Here is a 17,577-nt window from a genome sequence, read left to right as displayed (position 1 = left end):
GCTGAGAGTAATATTCATAAAGACATGGGAGCTTTAAGAAACATTTTTATGATCTACTTTGTACATTTTGTAAATAGACATTTAAGCTATTTAAAGAGAAGTAACACGTATGTTTAAGACACATTTGTAAATTGTAAATTCTCGAGAGATCAAAAGAGTTTATATACACATGTAACATATGAATGAGATGAGAAGAAAATTTTGATATAAACTTGATCTGTAGAAAAATTAGAAGAGGTGGCGAATTGTGCAATGACATTTCAGATGTCAAGAAGACGAAAGGAGTCCGCCACCACTTTGAGCTGATCTCGATATCTTTTCCATCGCCTCTCATTGGCTCCCACAATTAACGTGTAGTACCTTCCTGCAGAAATCAATGCACCTTATTAGTTAGCAACATGATTGATTGAGTCTATTGTTGCTTTTATGGAACACTGAGATTTTGCTTGTATGGCAGGTTAATTACCGTTTCCTATAGCAATTGTTGCAAATGAGGCACTTGAGTAATTTGGAGAAGTAAGCACATATTCAAATGAATAGTAATGTTTTCCATCCACCGTTTTCTGCCATTCAGAACTCAAATTATCTTTAATTTCATCATGATCATATATTTAGTTCATTCAGATTAGAGATAAAAATCAGTGAAAGAAAACCTCCTGCATGTCATATATTGTTGGTCTTTGATTTGGTGCTGCATATCTATGTTTGACCAAAAATGATACGACCTGCTTAAATGTACAAATTATTTTTTGAGTATCAAAATAAAAATAGAGTCTATAAAGATTTGTAGACAACAATATGCAGCAACATCACCTCTTCCAATGGACCCATATCTCTTATATCTTTCTTCTCAGTTGGTATGAACCTCACCCTCACATTTTGCAACTGTAGATATCTGTCTTTGAATGCAGAATCATGAGCCCTGAAGTCAAATTCCTACAGATTAAAGGACAATCATTTATTCATTCACTCTTTGAAAAATGAAAACATTATCTATATATCTGTTCCTATTGGATTGGATTATCATGCAAACTTACCTTCCAATCTGAAGGATATACGTAAGAATACCCATCTATATAGTCCACAAAAGCACGATATTTGTCTGGCACTACTTCTGCACAAGGACAAGAATGTAATTTCAAATCTTTGACTATGCCTCAAGAATATATGCCTATGGTGCATGAATGAGGGTACCTTCAGCAAGGAGCAATTTTGATGGTTGTAAATTTGCTACCAATGCTCCAAGACCTAACAGTAACGGTCTTCTTTTCTGAATAGGCTGTTTCTTACTTTCTACAGTGGAGGTTGTTGTGTCCATTGCACTGCTGGAAGGTGTAGTTGCTGCATTTCGAGGGAGATCATTTGACTGAAAACAAATTCAGAATTAAAGACATGATGAGTTGTGGTAATGAAGAAGATGGACTCTGAATGTAATGAAAAAAACAGACCTTGTGGGACAAAAAGGGAGAAACCAAGGGAGAAACCAAGGTGAAAGAGCAGGAGGAGACTGCCATTTTTTTTTTCTTTTTCTTTGTTTGGTTTAATGGTTTAGAGGCTTCAGTACTGAGATAACGGACACTGCGTTGTGATTAGCTGCTTGTGGCTCATTCTATCTCATTCTCATATCACAATGAAACATGCTTTTTTGTTTATCTTTTTCTTCTACATGTACTGTGTATTTATTTTGTTAAATGTTTATAAAAATGTTGCCTTATGTTTTCATGCTGATTTTATTGGGACAACTCTTTCTAAAGTAATTTGATTAATTTCTTTATAATGTTTTTTTGTTTTAGACGTTTGCCTTATTGTTTATCAAAAAAATAAATGTGATTAATTAACATAGTAAATGCTTATATTATAATAAAAAATGCTAAACATCCTTTAAATTCAGCCTTTAATCAGTCTTTATCATTATTTAATTAATTTAAATATCCGTATTAGTTGTTCAAAAAATTAAAAAAGTTATTTACCTTTTATTTTTTCTCTCTTTTAAAAGTTGAATAAAAAATAACATTTAAAGAATATTTAGTTGTACTGTTATAATAAATGAAATTCTATCTTTGTCAAAAAATAAATAAATAAATACTTATATTATAATTAAAAAATTTTAAGTTTAAATTTTTAAAATTGAAAAAAGAATTATAAATATAATAAAAAATATTATAAAAATAAAAATTTGTGCAACAAAGTTCTCCCTATTCTCCTTTAGATAATTTTCATTTTTTTGGGTTTTTTCGTCATAATTACAAAAAAAATGTTCACTTCCAAGCTAATGTAGTGACTGGAGTCGTAGGGAGCCCATCCTGTTTTTGGGCTAATCAATGTTTTCTGACAAAACAAGTGAGCCCATTGTTAGAGGTTCTTCTGGGCCCAGGCCAGTTGGTCTTAATTACGTTGCACAGTGACACCACCCCAAAAAACATTGAGACTTGTCGCAAAAGAAAATTAAAAGAAAAATGAAGTTAAGTGCACGGAATTAACTTTTTATGACCATATCCATATCTTTTAATTGACTCTATTTTATAACTGATAGATTTAGTTAGAGTGAAGTCGTCCTTACCTATCACCTATGTAACTTAAATTGGAAACCCTAAATTAATAAAATTTCCACGGGATTCATATTGCGACTGAATTTAATCCATTGATTGAGTGAGGGGAACAACAAATGGACCGAAGGCTTAATTATACAGCTATACTATATATTATATGATAATGATTTAGATGCATATATGAAATCTGAGCCACAAATGTGGCAAAACTATGGCCAAATGCATGCATGAACATCACACTCTTACCGGGAAACATTAGGACCGTTTCCTTAGCCGTTAATTTTGTTATTTACTGAGATCTCATACACACTTTATGCTCACTCTTACCCAAAACTAATAACTAAAATTCAAGATAAAACAGAAACAATTATAAGAAGTGAACAAGTTTGTGTCTCTATTATTGCTTTGGTGATAGTAATCAACAATGGCAGTGTATAGAATTGCAATTGGATCACCAAGGGAGGCTAGCAGTCCAGCCGCCATTAGAGCAGCATTTGCTGAGTTCTTTTCAATGCTCATTTTTGTTTTTGCTGGCCAAGGCTCTGGCATGGCTTATGGTGAGCACTCTATTTTTCAGAATTTAATATGTAATAATAAAATATTCGAAAATGTTTGATAACAAAAAAAATCAGACAAAAACAGTCATAACTTGTCTTATTTAGCATTCATTAATTATTGCGACAATTAATGAATACTAAATAAAGCAAGTTCTGGCTGTTTTTTTTGTCTCCCTAGCATTACCCTAAAATATTATTATTGTGTGTGACAGGCAAGCTTACAATGGGTGGACCCGCAACACCTTCAGGTCTCATAATTGCGTCACTATCCCATGCATTTGCGCTAATGGTGGCGGTTTCTGTTGGTGCAAACATTTCAGGTGGCCATGTCAACCCTGCTGTCACATTCGGTGCCTTCGTTGGAGGAAACATAACCTTCTTGAGAAGCATTCTTTATTGGGTTGCACAGTTGCTTGGTTCTGTTGTTGCTTGCATTCTTCTCAATTTTGCCACCGGTGGCATGGTAAACGTTGCTTCCATTCATCACCTTTAAATATTAGGCCCACAATTCACGTAAAAATATTTTTATGTAAAGATAATAATTGATCTTTAAAAAACACGTATCTAACAATATAATAAAATTAAGTTGGGTTGGTTTAGTGATCAGTTTACTAGTTCGCTTAAATAAATGTGGAGTTCGAATATCTCATTGTATATGCAACAACTTATTTATCAGTAACAAATATTTATATAGAGTTTTAATCCATAATATATTAGTCATTAACTTACTGGACTAAGAGATATCGTAAGATACCAAATCTAACCATATAATACAATCTATATTTTAAAACCATGGATTAATTAAGCACTAATTAATATCATAATTTTGTTTATATGGTGCAGGAAATATCAGCTTTCTCTCTATCTGATGGGGTGTCAGTGTGGAATGCATTAATCTTTGAGATAGTGATGACTTTTGGATTGGTATATACAGTTTATGCAACGGCAGTGGATCCAAAGAAGGGTAATGTGGGAATTATAGCCCCAGTAGCAATTGGGCTGATTGTGGGTGCAAACATCTTGGTTGGTGGTGTGTTTGATGGTGCATCAATGAACCCAGCAGTGTCATTTGGGCCAGCTTTCGTTAGCTGGACATGGACCAACCATTGGGTCTATTGGGCCGGCCCATTCATTGGTTCAGCAACTGCTGCCATTCTCTATGATAATATATTCATTGGTGATGATGGTCATCAACCCCTTTCTAATAGTGACTTCTAAACTTTTATTTCATGAATTTAATATAGTGCTCTCTATTCTGGAACAGTTAATAAATTGAATGAAGGTCACAGGATCTTTTTTTTTTTTTTTGGTAGGAATCAAGATTTTATAGATATGATATAGGAGATGTCTAGAATCTATTGTAACTATTTTTCTTGTTGAATGAATGAATGTGTCCTTTTTTCTATATTTTTTTTCTCCTGGTATTATTCATTCTGGTGATGTTAGTAATAAAGTCTTCTATTACCATGTGGCAAGAAGAAAAAAGCTAGTATCATGTAACAGATATTAAAAATGTATGATTAGCATATATTTAATGGTTTTCAATCTGAATCAAACAATGAATAATGATAGGTTATATGACTCAACTGTCAAAAAAACATGTGGTGGCCATGTGCCTACATGCATGCACAGTGGCATGAGGCTAATAGGTAAAAGATCTACCTATGTTGTATGCTATAATGAAGAGGGAAAAATCAAAATAGTGAAAAGATGAAGATTTATTTTCATAAATAATTGAAAATTTATCTAGAAAAATGTATTACTTTATTTTTATTAATTTTTTAAAATAAAATTTTATACTACTCTTCCTTCTCTTTACTCAAACACTTCTTTATCATAGAATTATTCAAGATGTATTTGGTTTGTATTTTATTTTCATTTTTCAGTATTTTATATTTTAAATTTTATGTGAAAATATAATAAATTAAGAAAATATATATTCTATTTAACCTTTTATTTTTATATTTTTCTTCATAAAATTCTAAAACTAAAAGAACTAAAAATAAAAATGCCAACCAAATTCACTCTTTTTTTTTTTTTAATGACTTGATGATAATTCAACTCAGGGGCTAGTAGAGAGCATATTAATAGTTTAGCACTAAAGTCTAAAAGAGAACAAAAAAGAGAAAAATCACTTGGAAGATATTGTCCAAATCACAGCTGGCAATTAATGCCACATGCTTCACTTGGAAGGAAGATATTGTCCAAATCACGTTTACAATTTACCAAAATTTATTGGTTGAGAAATTTTACTGATTTAAGTGATTTATTTGGTTAATGTTATTTGATTTGCATATACTACAAGCTAAGCACACAAGAATTCAACTATTAAACCAAAAATATGAATGTTCAGTAAAGTCCACAGGAGTTCAGTTGATGTGTCTATATATTTGATACATTTAGAGTAGTCACGGATTCAAAACATTTTATTAATTGGACAAAATATGTATAATATAATAATAATCTTATAATTATATTTTATTATTATAAAATATAATTAATCTTTTAACTATTTAACTAATAAATTAAAACACTTAATAGTAATTTAAATAATAATATATAACTTAAAATTTTATTTTTTTAAATTTGATATTTTAAAACATTGAATAATTCTTTTATTATTAATATAATTAAATATTTCATTTTTTATATATATTACTAAATAATCATTTAAAAATTCATATCTTATAAAAGTATGAAATTGACTCTTTATAATATTTATAATTAATTTTTTTAATTAATGTCGTTATTAATAAAAAAATTAAAAATAACTTTTAAAAGAAGAAACATCAATAGATATCCGTATATTTGGATGTTACTTTTTATTTTAACTGTTCTTTGTTATTAGTTAATATTACTATATTTTAAAATTTAAATTACTAATGAATTTTATTATTCAATAATATTTAATCATGTAATAAAAAAAATATACAATAATATAATTATAAAATAAAATATAAAATAATTGAATGAATTAAAAATATAAAAAAATAAAAATAAAAATAAAAATAAAAATAAATCTTTAATTGAATAAAAAAAATTAAAGAATGAAATTAAAGAGTCTTGGTAAAAGACAAAAAAAAACAACAAAAAAATAAAAAATTATGCTTTTAATACTTAAATTTAAATTACTAACTTAATTTTTAATTATTTTATTATCATTATTTAATTATTTTTATAATCAATATGATGTTATTATAAAATAGTAAAATCTTTTTTATATACATTATGTAAATAGAGATAGATTAAAAAAAATTATAGTGGGGATAAATTATTTATTAAATGAAAACAAATAAATTTTTATCGTATATACTATATATAATTCTATAAAATTTTAATAGGACACTTGTTCTTATACTCTCTAAAATAGATCCGTTCCTGATTAAGAATATTATGTATTTTTGTATTTAGTATATTTTAGATTAAAAAATAAAAAAAATGTGTCAAGATAATGTCGGGATATGGGGAAGCCAAAATTCAGCTTTATTTTTAAAATAAAAATAAATTAATTAAAATAAGAGTATTTAGAATTTTAGATAAAGTTTCAAACATTTTATTGGCATGAGTGACTTCTAGAAATAATAGAGGATAAATATTAAAAACTATATATATAATTAATAATTTTCATTTTATATATGTTTGAGCTATTAGTCAAATTCAATTTTTATAAATTGGAAGGTGTGACTCAATTCGACTTGGCTTATTTTTAACCACCAAATGTGTCATCATTTGATTAAATTAAAGTCGTATTGATTCATCAACACGTACGTTTTCAAAGGCATTGATAATACATTAATAAATTGGAAAACAATCTCAGGACAACCTACGTCAAAGAGCAAGAGTTTCAAAACCTTCTTGGGTCATACAATAGAAAAATAAAATACACTTAATCTCACTTTCAACTTTCAGGTGTCTTGGATTGGCAAACTTATTAATTGGAAAAAGACGGGGTGTTATATACTTATACCCCTTAATTATGGAACCTAAGTTTTTAAAAGGATAGAGTACTTGGATTTTAAAGTATAGGTCAATTTTTTTTATTTTTAATTTTGTATAATAAAATTATCTCTAAAATTTATTTTAATTTTAAAATGATTCTTTTTATTAAAAATTTAATTTTTATTATTAAATTGTCCTTAACTAACAAAATTTATATAAAAAAAAAAAGAAAGAAAGTGGATTAAAAGGGGAAGGGGCCGGGGCGGGAGGGAGGAAGGAAGGAGGGAGGAGAAAAGAGAAGGGAAGGTGGAGAGAAGAAAATCATGCGAGGGGGGAAGGGAGGCCGTTGTCGTCGTATTGGACTCGTCGCCGCCGTCGAATCGCATCGTCGTTGCCATTGTGAGCTGTTCCGTCATCGCTAGATCCGCGTACTGTCGCTGACCGCGAAGAGAGAGAGAAAGAGAGAAATGCGCGAGCTAAAGGTAGAGGAGGAGTGTTGCAGTCATCGCGCCAGCTACCATTGTTGCCGTCTGTTGAATCTCAATACTGTCGCCGAAACTCCTCCGCTGCTTCGCATCCTCGTCGCTGCTCCTCTTCTTTGCTAGCTCGCCGCTGCTCCTCGCATGTCGTCGTTGCTCCTTGTCGCTCGCCGTTACTCCTCGTCATTGGGTTCCAATTCTGTTTCAAATTAAGTTAATTATTCTATTTCTGTTTGATTATTCTGCTCCTGTTCCAATTCTAATTTTGTTAATCACATTGTTGTTGTCGACTCTGATTCCATCCTGGGTGTTGATTCCATTATTTTTCTGTTTCTGTTTTGCTTCTGATTCTATTCCATTCTTTTGCTTCTCTATTTTGATTTTTTATATCTTTTAGTTAAAATTTTGTTGCTGTCGTTGAAATTATGTTGTTGTTGTGTTCTTCTACTTCTCTATTTTAATTTTTTGATATCTATTAGTTGAAATTATGTTGTTGTTGTTGAAATTGTAGTTGATATTCTATTGAAATTCTAGTTGAAGAGGAAGAAAAAGAAGAAGAGATATTGTTGTGATTGAGATGAAGAACTAGATATTGGGTATTGTTATGATGAAGAAGAAGAATCGAGTATTTTGGTGAAGAAGGAAAAGAGTATTTTGGTGCGAATGACGATTTTAAAATTAAGTTAAACTTTAGGGACGATTTTGTATGAAAAAAAAAGGTTGAGAACGAAAAAAAAAAAATCGACCTATACCTTAAGAACTAAAATCATACTTAATTTTTTTAAAATAATCTAAAAATATATATTGAATTTAGCTATTATGTGTCCCTCCATGATAAGATTATTATTAATAAATATTTTAAAATATTTTTAATAAAATATTGATAATTTAAATTTTAAAAATTTTTAATAAATTTAATTTTAATTTACTAATAATATAAATATTTTATACAATCGTTTAATTACATTTATTTTTTTATAATTATTTATGCAATCAATTTAAAATATAATTATTTTTATATAACCAACGTTATATAATTAAATATATGTATAAAATTATTTTAAAATTATATTTTTAATATATATATATTTTTTAATTTATAATATTAACATATGTCTTTAAATTAAGTTATTTAATCTCATATATATTAATCCATCCAAGAAATATAAACCTACAAAACCGATGCCAGAGTAAATTTTATAATTTTTTTTAGATTTAATTATTTTGTTGGTATTTATAGTTTTGCGAAATTTTTAATTAGGTTCTTATACTTTTTTTTCCTTTTAATTGGGTTCTTACACTATTTTTTTTTTCAATTAAGTTCCTTTTAATAGTAATTGGCTTAATTATATAGAGACCCAACTAAAAAAAAAATGATACAGGGACTCAAATAAAAAGAAAAAAAAGTATAGGCACTCAATTACAAAAAAATTAGTGCAAAGATCCAATTAAAAAAAAATATAGAGACCTAATTAAAAATTTCGCGAAACTATAAAAATTATTAGAATAATTAAACCTTTCTTTTATATATCGTGTATCAAGTACGGTTTTTAGTTCTTACACGTTGAAAGAAAAAGCTGAAAGCTCCATAAAATAGAGTCTTGATATATATATTCAAACAATTTTACATCTAAATTCATCTAAATAATTTAGTTTACTCTACAAGACTTCGTTTACTTCTTCTTTCACCTCTTCCTTCTACTGCTTCTTCTTCTTCTCATTTTTCTTTTTCTTCATCTTTTTTTCAATATCGTCATCGTCACCATTACCATACCACCACATTCATCTTCTCCTCCTCCTATTTTTTTTATTATTTGAATTTCTTTGATCTCCTCCTTCTTTTTCCATCATCATTATCGTCATCTCCAACAACATCAACATTTTGCTAATATTTTTATTGATTCTAATTCTCTGTGGTAATTGAATGAACTGAAAATATTATCAAAATGAAATCATTATATAATACCAAATGGTTCATTATATAAATTCGAATTCAGAAATACATGCGTCTCGAATGAACCGAAAATTAGCTCAAAACGAAACCATTATATAAATTCGAATTCGATGATAACGATAATGACAACGACGATATCTATTAGAAGAAAACAATGACGATAATGATGATGATGGAGGAGAATGATGAAAATAAAGGAGGAGACGAAATTCCAATAGGAGGACGAGGAAGAGGAAGAGGTGTTGTTGGTGACGACGATAACGAAATTGAAAAATAATAAAAAAAGAGAAGAAATTTAAAAAATAATAAAAAAAAAGAGGAGAAGAAGAAGAAAACTAGCATCCATAGTGAAGAAAAAGAAGAAGAAGAAGCGTGAATTTGAAATAATAAGAAGAAGCAGTGCATGGGGAGGAGAAAATAGAAAAAAAATGCTTAACTCAAATCACTTAAATAAATTTGGATATAAAATTACTTGGACGTGGATGAAATATATATATATATATATATATATATAAAATAAGTTCTCATACCTATTAAGAAAAAAAAATATTAGTTATACATTAAAATCAACCATTAAAGTTAGTTATTATATATTTCAATATAATTATTGTATAGTTTAACTTATATTTAATATATATTTTATATTTTAATAAATATTTAATATTAGTAATTAATTTTAATATATATATATATATATATATATATATATATATAGGCATCTAGCATAATTAATAAAAAAAGTAGGTTGTCATAAAAAAATTACGCCTACATTAATTAATATTAAGAGCTTCCCCTTCACGGAATGAATGGTGAGTACAAATTAATTAGGGCGGCTCCGCCCGTATTAATTCACCGGAATAATGGGTGTCATTGGATTGACAAACGAAATTAATCCAAGACTTAGGATGGAGTTGGCTTGTGAGCTACTTAGAGCAATTCATTAACAATTCCATAAATTGGGTGAGCATATGAATCGAGTTGATCTTAACTCAAGTTTATATATTAAAGAACCATGTTAACTATATATCAAATTTAGTAATTATTGATATAAAATATATATTAAAAATATATATTTATATATATAAATATATAATGTTTAATTTTAATAACTAATTTTAATGTACAAATAATATTTTTATATATATTAAGTAAATTGATTTTGATTACGAATATACTCAATTTGTTAATTTATGAGTTTATTCGATTATAGTTATATATTATTTAGTATAAATAGTAATGTATATTTATTTTTTTATTTTTTTATGTACTTACATTTTATTATATATATGAAGATAAAATATTTTTTATTTAATTTATATCTAAATCATAATTATTTTATCTATTTTATTATAGATTAAATAATTGATAGGTAAAAATAAGACGAATTTAATTAGATTGATTGTTTATGATAAAAAAGGTACTATATATATATATATATATATATATATATATATATATATATATATATATATATTAGCTCGTGACTTTAATAATTAGACTCGGACACTCGGTTATTAATGAGTCCGGCCATAAGTCGAACTCAATTTTTAGTTTTTACAAACCGAACTTATACTTGAATTCGGCTCAACTCAATCCAAGACCAAATGTGCCATTATTTGATTAAATTAAAATCGTATTGCTTCATGAACACGTTTTCGAAGGCAGTGACAATATAATGAATATATTAATTAATTGGAAACACACAATCTTAGCTCTTAACATACATCAAAGAGCAAGAGTTTTAAAACCTTCTTCGGTCGCACAAGAGAAAAATAAAATACACTTAATCTCACTTTCAAGTGACTTGGATTGTTAATTGGAAAAACAGGGGCTATTATCCCTAGTTATGGAACCCAGGCTATTAAAAGAATATAGAAATAGATGTTAATCCATCCAAGAAATATAAACATAAAAAAAAAACAAATGGCGGAATAACAAGTATTATTTTCAAAGTCTCAAACATCAAGCATCAAACATCAAGTTGAAGTAACTCGATGTAGAAAATGTTGAAAAGTTGATATTTGAAACAAGATAATTCAGCCTCATTAAATTATTAAATATTATATTGAATTTAGAAATAAGTTGAAAAGGCATACATAGACTTGGTCCCAAAAGTTGAATTCAACAAAATCCAATACCAACAGATATTTAAAAACTAGTAGCTAGGCATAGCCGAATAACCGGTTCATTATTAATATTCACAAAAGAGTTTGTTGTGATCTTAAATCAATAGATTCCATGATTCCATCCATGGAAGTTACTACTACTACTAGTATAGAGGGTATGTTCAGCACTTTGCCAGATGAAATTCTAGGCAGCATAGTTTCATTTCTGCCAAAAGAATCTGCACTTGAAACCAGTCTCATTTCCAAAAGATGGAGACAACTCTGGAACCAAGTTCTTCTTGCACATGGATCCTTACATGATATTACTGCCGTCCTTGCCAAATTCCTGGCCAATTTTGAGGAGCATGATCCATTGAAGCATCCAAGGAAGCTGCACTTTCGCTATGTTCATCATCAAGAACAAGAAGAAGATAGTGTTATGTTGGCAACTATTGCAACTAACAGTAAACTCCTTCTTGATTTCTCTGTTTTTGAAGATATTAATCACAAAGAACTCGAAGCGCGCTACGATCTTCAGCTTATAATGCCACAAAAACATGTTCCATCATCACCATCATCATCCACTTTCTTGGTGAAAACACTTCATTTGAAATCAGTGAGGGATTTGACAAGTGTGGTAGTTTCTTCTATTGTTTCGAATTTGGAGCACCTTGAGAACTTGGTAATCAGTGAGTGCAGTGGATTGAAGTCTCTGTTGATTGAGTCTGAATCCAAGCTTCACAAGTTGAGCATCTTAGATTGCCTGCACCTCAAGTATCTCCATCTAAGAACTTCTAAGCTTAAATCTTTCAGATACCGCGGTCTTCTTCCTCGGATTTGGCCAGAATCACACTTCAACTTGACTCATGCCAAGCTTGATTTCAGGCTAGGTCCAATTAGCAGTGACTTCAGGTCAGAAGATTTTGATGAATCGCTATTAACCATAAAGAATTCCGAAGTTCTTACTCTATGTCAATGGACTTTTGAGGTATGTTCTTAACTTCTTATCACATCTTATGCATTTAATTTTTGTTTGAACAGTGCTTATTATTACATCAAATAAATAGTTGCATCTATTATATAGAATCAGGCATATATGGTTCTTGAAAGGTTTTCAAATTTTTGAGGATCTTATATTATAAAATCATTTCCAAGAATGTAAAAGCGTTCTTCTAACCACACGTAAGGCTATGTTAATCAAATAAAACCAACAACTCAATGTCCAAGATGGTTTTGTTGTAGGCACTGATATGGCCATCAATTTCTCCTTCAAGTTGTAACTTCATATTCTACAAATTAAAAGAGTTGTGTTGGATTGGAAGTCATAAGGATGAAAACAGCATCAATGCCTTAGTCTCTTTCTTGAAATTATGCCCTGCCTTGGAGCAACTTTCTTTTAAGGTAGGTTAATTAATTGACTAATTAATGAATCATTTCTTAATATTGCCTTTATTTTTTTTGGTAGTATCTCTCATAACTGTTTTGAATACAGATTGATCCTAAGAGCTATTCATATTGGGGTTCAAGAACAAAGTTCTCATGCTTTAAGCAAGCAACTAAGTACAAGGAACTGCAACATCTAAAGCTGATAAGGTTAATGGGATTTACAAATAGAGTGGAGGAAATATCAGTAGCAAAAACATTAGTTGGACTAGTAGCCATGAGTGGAAAGGTTCCAAAGATAGAAGCATCAGATGGGACTCACATAGAGTAAGGAGAATATAGACAAGTAAATTTTCTTAGCTTGAGATGGTCCATGGTTTTTGTAAAATTGAATTGAATACATGTGATAAGGCTGCAGTTTTGAGCCGTACAATTAAACAGCTTGTAGGTGGCACCACCATATTCCTGGACATCATATTTTTCCTGAAAGGAAGTTAATGCTTGGGACAACAATGCTTTTCACTCATTGAATTGTCTGTTCCAATGTTTCGTTTCTCCTATTGCCATTCACTATATTTGTAGTGATGTGATAACATGCATAGCTGTTCTTTTGAACAAAGCCAAATTACTTTTTGTAAAACTGACTTCCTGATCTTATATGTCTACCACTGGCTAAAAAAAAACAGTAATAAACAGGTAAATTCTTAAAAAATGATGTGACGAAAATAAGTAATTGTCTGAAGAAATTTATTTATTTTTTTGGTGTACTCTGAAGAATTTTTTTTGTCGGTCAACTCATGAAGAAATTTATTTGATCTATGATAAAATGGGATAGAGAGTTGAAGGGCTGAGCCCAAGACCAAAAAGAAAAGTCTAGACAAAAATATTGACCAGTACTAGATTACTTTTTACACGCAATGGATAATTGGATATGTGCCTTTGCGTAAAATTAATAAATTATGTCACCAAAAAAAATTAATAAATTATAAATCTAAAATAAAAAAATGATATACACTCCATCAATGATCTAATAATCTGGTTGACAAGACCAATAAATAAACAAGTAAAGGACAACTACCAGTTTCAACTTCCACGGGGATCCTGAACTACCTACTAGTGAATCTCATAATAAGGTAGCTGAGATACCAAATCCCATATCTGAGAATATATAAAATTAAAATTTCATAAGGTTTCCAACATTTCCATGCTTTTCTTTTTTTGGACGGAACATTTCCATAGGGTTACATGATGTGCTCTTTATCATATTGGGTGTCTCTTTTTTGCTTAATTTTCCAACGGCTCAAAGAAAATATCTCCTCGTCCTTAGCAATTTTTGTTTTACAAATAAAGCCCAAACAAATAAGAAAAAACATGAAGCCCAAAATTATACGGCGTCGTTTGGGTCAAATTAAACATCGTCTTCCTCAAAACAAGGGAGAAAACCTGGAAAGAGAAGAGAAGAAACCCTTTGTTTCGCGGCGTGGGCGTTGCAAAGGTTGAAGCTTTTCATCTGAGAGAAGATAAGAGAAGAGAAGAGAAGAGAAGATGGTTCTATCGAACAAGAAGCTGAAGCAGAAGCTTAGAGCTGCATTGGCCAAACAGCAAAGCAACTCTGATGTAGTTGGTGTTGATGCCCCTTCTTCTTCTTCTCCTTCTTCTCATTCTCTCAAAACTCTTCTTGACTCTTCTGCCCACAAGCCCGTATTATCCAAGAGAGAGAAACGCCGAAAGCTTCGATCTTTGGAACACCCTCCAGCTGAGGCTTCTCCACAAGCTGCCCATGAAGTTGAAGGAAGTAACAAGGAAAATGGCTCAGAGGGTTTGGGCAGTAAGAAGAAGAATAAGAAGAGGAAGGTAAAGGAGGATGCTGATGTTGCAACTGAAGCTCCCAATGATGCTGAGAAATCGACGAACAAGAAGGAGAAGAAGAAGAAGAAGAAGAAGCAGCAGAAGAAGAAAAAGAAGACCAAAACGGTGGAGCAAAACAATTCCAATCATGAAGGGGAAGTGCCACAAGCTACAGTGTTGAATGAGAGTAGTAATAATACTAATGCTAATAGCAGGTAATATAGCTTTTAACACTTTTATTGTAGAAGGCTAGTTGATAACAATGCAAATGGTTGGATTTGTTTTCAGTAATATTGTTGTAGGAGTGTGATTATGTGCTGAAACAATTTTTGGCTTATTTATTTATTTATTTTTGACTCTTTATCTGTTGGGTGATATTTTCAGTCAAGATGGTTGTGATGATCCTACAAAGGTTTATGTGGGAGGAATTCCCTATTACTCAACCGAGGATGATATTCGAAGTTATTTTGAGAGTTGTGGCACCATAACTGAAGTTGATTGCATGTGTTTTCCTGAGAGTGGCAAGTTTAGAGGGATTGCCATTATTAGTTTTAAGGTCAGTACTAATCACTTAAGCACTCTCCATTTCATTGTGTTTCAAGTTTAATCAAGGATTTTTATTTGAGCTTCCTTGTATAGTAAGGTTAATTGCAACGGCACTTTACTGATTTTAAGAAGCCTATGGCATCCATTTTATCAGAAAGCTAAAGTAGGAGTGCATATTAGTTCTCATTCAATCTGTAGATTTGTCATTTAAAAGTTTATAATCACTTAACTAACAAACAATTTCAAGAGTTGATCATAAGTTGCTATGATTTCTATGCTGTTATTCTTGCAGACAGAAGCAGCAGCAAAACGTGCATTGGCTCTTGATGGAGCTGACATGTTAGTAACTGCCAGTTTTTCTCTTCTAGAAGGATGATTTTACCACTCTTCCCTTCTTATGTAATGCTCATAAGACTTTTCTTGTATAACAGGGGAGGACTCTTTCTTAAAATCCAGCCATACAAAGCAACTCGAATCAATAAAGTATCAGATTTTGCTCCAAAGATCATGGAAGGATACAATAGAATATATGTTGGGAATTTGTCATGGGATATAACCGAGGAAGAACTCAGAAAATTCTTCTCGAATTGCAACATAGCTTCGCTGCGATTTGGTATGGACAAGGATACTGGAGAATTTCGAGGGTATGCGCATGTGGATTTCAGTGATAGTCAGTCACTAAAAACAGCTCTTACAATGGACCAAAAGCTTTTGTCCGGGAGACCTGTCAGGATAAGTTGCGCAGTTCCTTTGAAGAAGAAACCAACAACGCATACAACCGCTGCGACTACAACTACAATTACAAGTAATGGGGCTGATGGCGAGAAATCAACTTCCACTGTTTCCGCTGTAAGTGGCAAGATCAAGAGGAGGACGTGCTATGAGTGTGGCGAAAAAGGACATCTTTCATCAGACTGCCCAAAGAAACAAACTATGGATCCAGCTTCAACATGAAGGATGCTGTAAACCCCACATGTAGTTCTTCTTTACTTGTTTCTTCTAGTGAACAGTTTGGTTGCTTTTGTTGTTCTTTATAATTTTTTTATTTTTAATCTAAAAGAAATATAGGGCAGCTCTATAATTAAACAAGTTAGCAGTTTCCTCTGTTGGGCATCAATTTTTTCCCTCTAAAATGAGAAAGCTCTTTGTCTTTCATATGAACAGCCAAAAGAATGTGAAAAATAGCCAAGAAGTTCCGAAATCATTAGTGAAGAATGTCCTTTGATGTGGTAGCAGATAGTAGCAGACTAGTAATAATAGTGGTATGTGATTTTCTTAAGAATCAGGCATTTATGTAAGTCTTTGTTTTTGTTATACCTTGACTTGGTGGTATTCGGTAACAAGTCATGAGTAATTTCTTAACTTAAAAAGAAAATCCTCACAATAACAGTAATAGCAACTGCTGGGATGCCAAAGCCTCATCACAGATTTACAGTATCTTCGTTTCATGGTTGTGCCTTGGACCCAAATCCCAATACTGTTCTTTTTATGGATTCCTCCTTATACCATTTTTTTTCCCTTCCCGTCATGATTGGATAGCAAGAAGATAGACGAAGCTTAATTATTATATCAATGTACAATTTCCTGATATTATATGTTGGTATTACCTTTCATGATGCTTTTCTAAAGTGCTTGTGTTTGTAAGCTTATTAAAGCAAAATTTGATATCAGTTATCACCCTTCAATGTTTCTACTTTCTTTCTTAAATTAGACACTGCCATTTTCTTTACTTTTGATTGGTTCATGAAATAGGAACAATAAATTTTCTCTACCATCATTACGGTAGCAGATTACTGATGTCTTAACAAATCTCTGATAACGACAAATGCTTCAATAAGAGAGCTTGGTACTAAATTCCTTAAGCTACATGCTTCGCTTTTATATTTCTCCACAATAATAACAAAGTAAAAACGGTTAAATAATTTTTTAACTAAATTATAATTCAATAATTTTTAATTATTAATTTCACATAAAAATAATTATATATGAATTTTTACTTAATAATAATACTTCAATGAATTTTTTGTTTACCAACAAACTATAATTTAAATGAGATAATCTTTTTATACTCACCTAAAAGTTGCAAAATCATTTTTTGCTTTATCTATATGCCCCGTTGAAGAATACTAGATAGGGCATGCCATGAGTGTGAGGAAAAACACCGTAGCTTCAAGTACAAGTTAAATTTTGGTTTGGTAAAATGTTTATTTTTTAGAA

The 17,577-nt window shown here is 30.4% G+C and overlaps 4 protein-coding genes across 4 annotated transcripts; 3 read left to right on the top strand and 1 right to left on the bottom strand.

Annotated features, from left to right (window-relative positions):
- Nucleotides 1-32: 32 nt before the first annotated feature.
- On the bottom strand, nucleotides 33-1,687 carry LOC130951398 (photosynthetic NDH subunit of lumenal location 1, chloroplastic). The gene is made up of 7 exons (XM_057880048.1): nucleotides 1,449-1,687; nucleotides 1,195-1,366; nucleotides 1,038-1,114; nucleotides 814-936; nucleotides 654-725; nucleotides 467-563; nucleotides 33-364 (listed from the first exon to the last, which is right to left on the bottom strand). Exons 1-7 carry the CDS (start codon nucleotides 1,512-1,514, stop codon nucleotides 261-263), a joined length of 711 nt encoding a protein of 236 aa, XP_057736031.1. The 5' UTR covers nucleotides 1,515-1,687; the 3' UTR covers nucleotides 33-260.
- A 1,286-nt stretch (nucleotides 1,688-2,973) lies between these two features.
- On the top strand, nucleotides 2,974-4,324 carry LOC130951422 (aquaporin TIP1-3-like). The gene is made up of 3 exons (XM_057880069.1): nucleotides 2,974-3,106; nucleotides 3,319-3,569; nucleotides 3,950-4,324. Exons 1-3 carry the CDS (start codon nucleotides 2,974-2,976, stop codon nucleotides 4,322-4,324), a joined length of 759 nt encoding a protein of 252 aa, XP_057736052.1.
- A 7,296-nt stretch (nucleotides 4,325-11,620) lies between these two features.
- LOC130948680 (F-box protein At2g39490) lies at nucleotides 11,621-13,492 on the top strand. The gene is made up of 3 exons (XM_057877521.1): nucleotides 11,621-12,571; nucleotides 12,826-12,984; nucleotides 13,076-13,492. The coding sequence occupies exons 1-3, from the start codon at nucleotides 11,717-11,719 to the stop codon at nucleotides 13,295-13,297; spliced, it is 1,236 nt and encodes a 411-aa protein (XP_057733504.1). The 5' UTR covers nucleotides 11,621-11,716; the 3' UTR covers nucleotides 13,298-13,492.
- A 915-nt stretch (nucleotides 13,493-14,407) lies between these two features.
- On the top strand, nucleotides 14,408-16,933 carry LOC130948679 (phragmoplastin interacting protein 1). The gene is made up of 4 exons (XM_057877520.1): nucleotides 14,408-15,029; nucleotides 15,199-15,370; nucleotides 15,653-15,699; nucleotides 15,792-16,933. Exons 1-4 carry the CDS (start codon nucleotides 14,512-14,514, stop codon nucleotides 16,312-16,314), a joined length of 1,260 nt encoding a protein of 419 aa, XP_057733503.1. The 5' UTR covers nucleotides 14,408-14,511; the 3' UTR covers nucleotides 16,315-16,933.
- Nucleotides 16,934-17,577: the final 644 nt, after the last annotated feature.

The sequence above is a fragment of the Arachis stenosperma genome, chromosome 9 (assembly GCF_014773155.1).
Source record: "Arachis stenosperma cultivar V10309 chromosome 9, arast.V10309.gnm1.PFL2, whole genome shotgun sequence".
In the NCBI taxonomy this organism is placed as follows: domain Eukaryota; kingdom Viridiplantae; phylum Streptophyta; class Magnoliopsida; order Fabales; family Fabaceae; genus Arachis; species Arachis stenosperma.
This window is presented reverse-complemented; position numbering and strand designations above follow the sequence as displayed.

Bases quoted from the DNA above. Each gene is read 5' to 3' on its own strand.
- LOC130951398 (XM_057880048.1), bottom strand. From the start codon at position 1,514: ATGGCAGTCTCCTCCTGCTCTTTCACCTTGGTTTCTCCCTTGGTTTCT. The intron at 1,115-1,194 runs GTACCCTCATTC...GTCCTTGTGCAG, and splicing joins AAAATTGCTCCTTGCTGAAG to AAGTAGTGCCAGACAAATAT. The intron at 365-466 runs GTAATTAACCTG...TGATTTCTGCAG, and splicing joins AACAATTGCTATAGGAAACG to GAAGGTACTACACGTTAATT.
- LOC130951422 (XM_057880069.1), top strand. From the start codon at position 2,974: ATGGCAGTGTATAGAATTGCAATTGGATCACCAAGGGAGGCTAGCAGT. The intron at 3,107-3,318 runs GTGAGCACTCTA...TGTGTGTGACAG, and splicing joins AGGCTCTGGCATGGCTTATG to GCAAGCTTACAATGGGTGGA. The intron at 3,570-3,949 runs GTAAACGTTGCT...TATATGGTGCAG, and splicing joins ATTTTGCCACCGGTGGCATG to GAAATATCAGCTTTCTCTCT.
- LOC130948680 (XM_057877521.1), top strand. From the start codon at position 11,717: ATGATTCCATCCATGGAAGTTACTACTACTACTAGTATAGAGGGTATG. The intron at 12,572-12,825 runs GTATGTTCTTAA...GTTTTGTTGTAG, and splicing joins TATGTCAATGGACTTTTGAG to GCACTGATATGGCCATCAAT. The intron at 12,985-13,075 runs GTAGGTTAATTA...TTTTGAATACAG, and splicing joins TGGAGCAACTTTCTTTTAAG to ATTGATCCTAAGAGCTATTC.
- LOC130948679 (XM_057877520.1), top strand. From the start codon at position 14,512: ATGGTTCTATCGAACAAGAAGCTGAAGCAGAAGCTTAGAGCTGCATTG. The intron at 15,030-15,198 runs GTAATATAGCTT...TGATATTTTCAG, and splicing joins AATACTAATGCTAATAGCAG to TCAAGATGGTTGTGATGATC. The intron at 15,371-15,652 runs GTCAGTACTAAT...TTATTCTTGCAG, and splicing joins TTGCCATTATTAGTTTTAAG to ACAGAAGCAGCAGCAAAACG.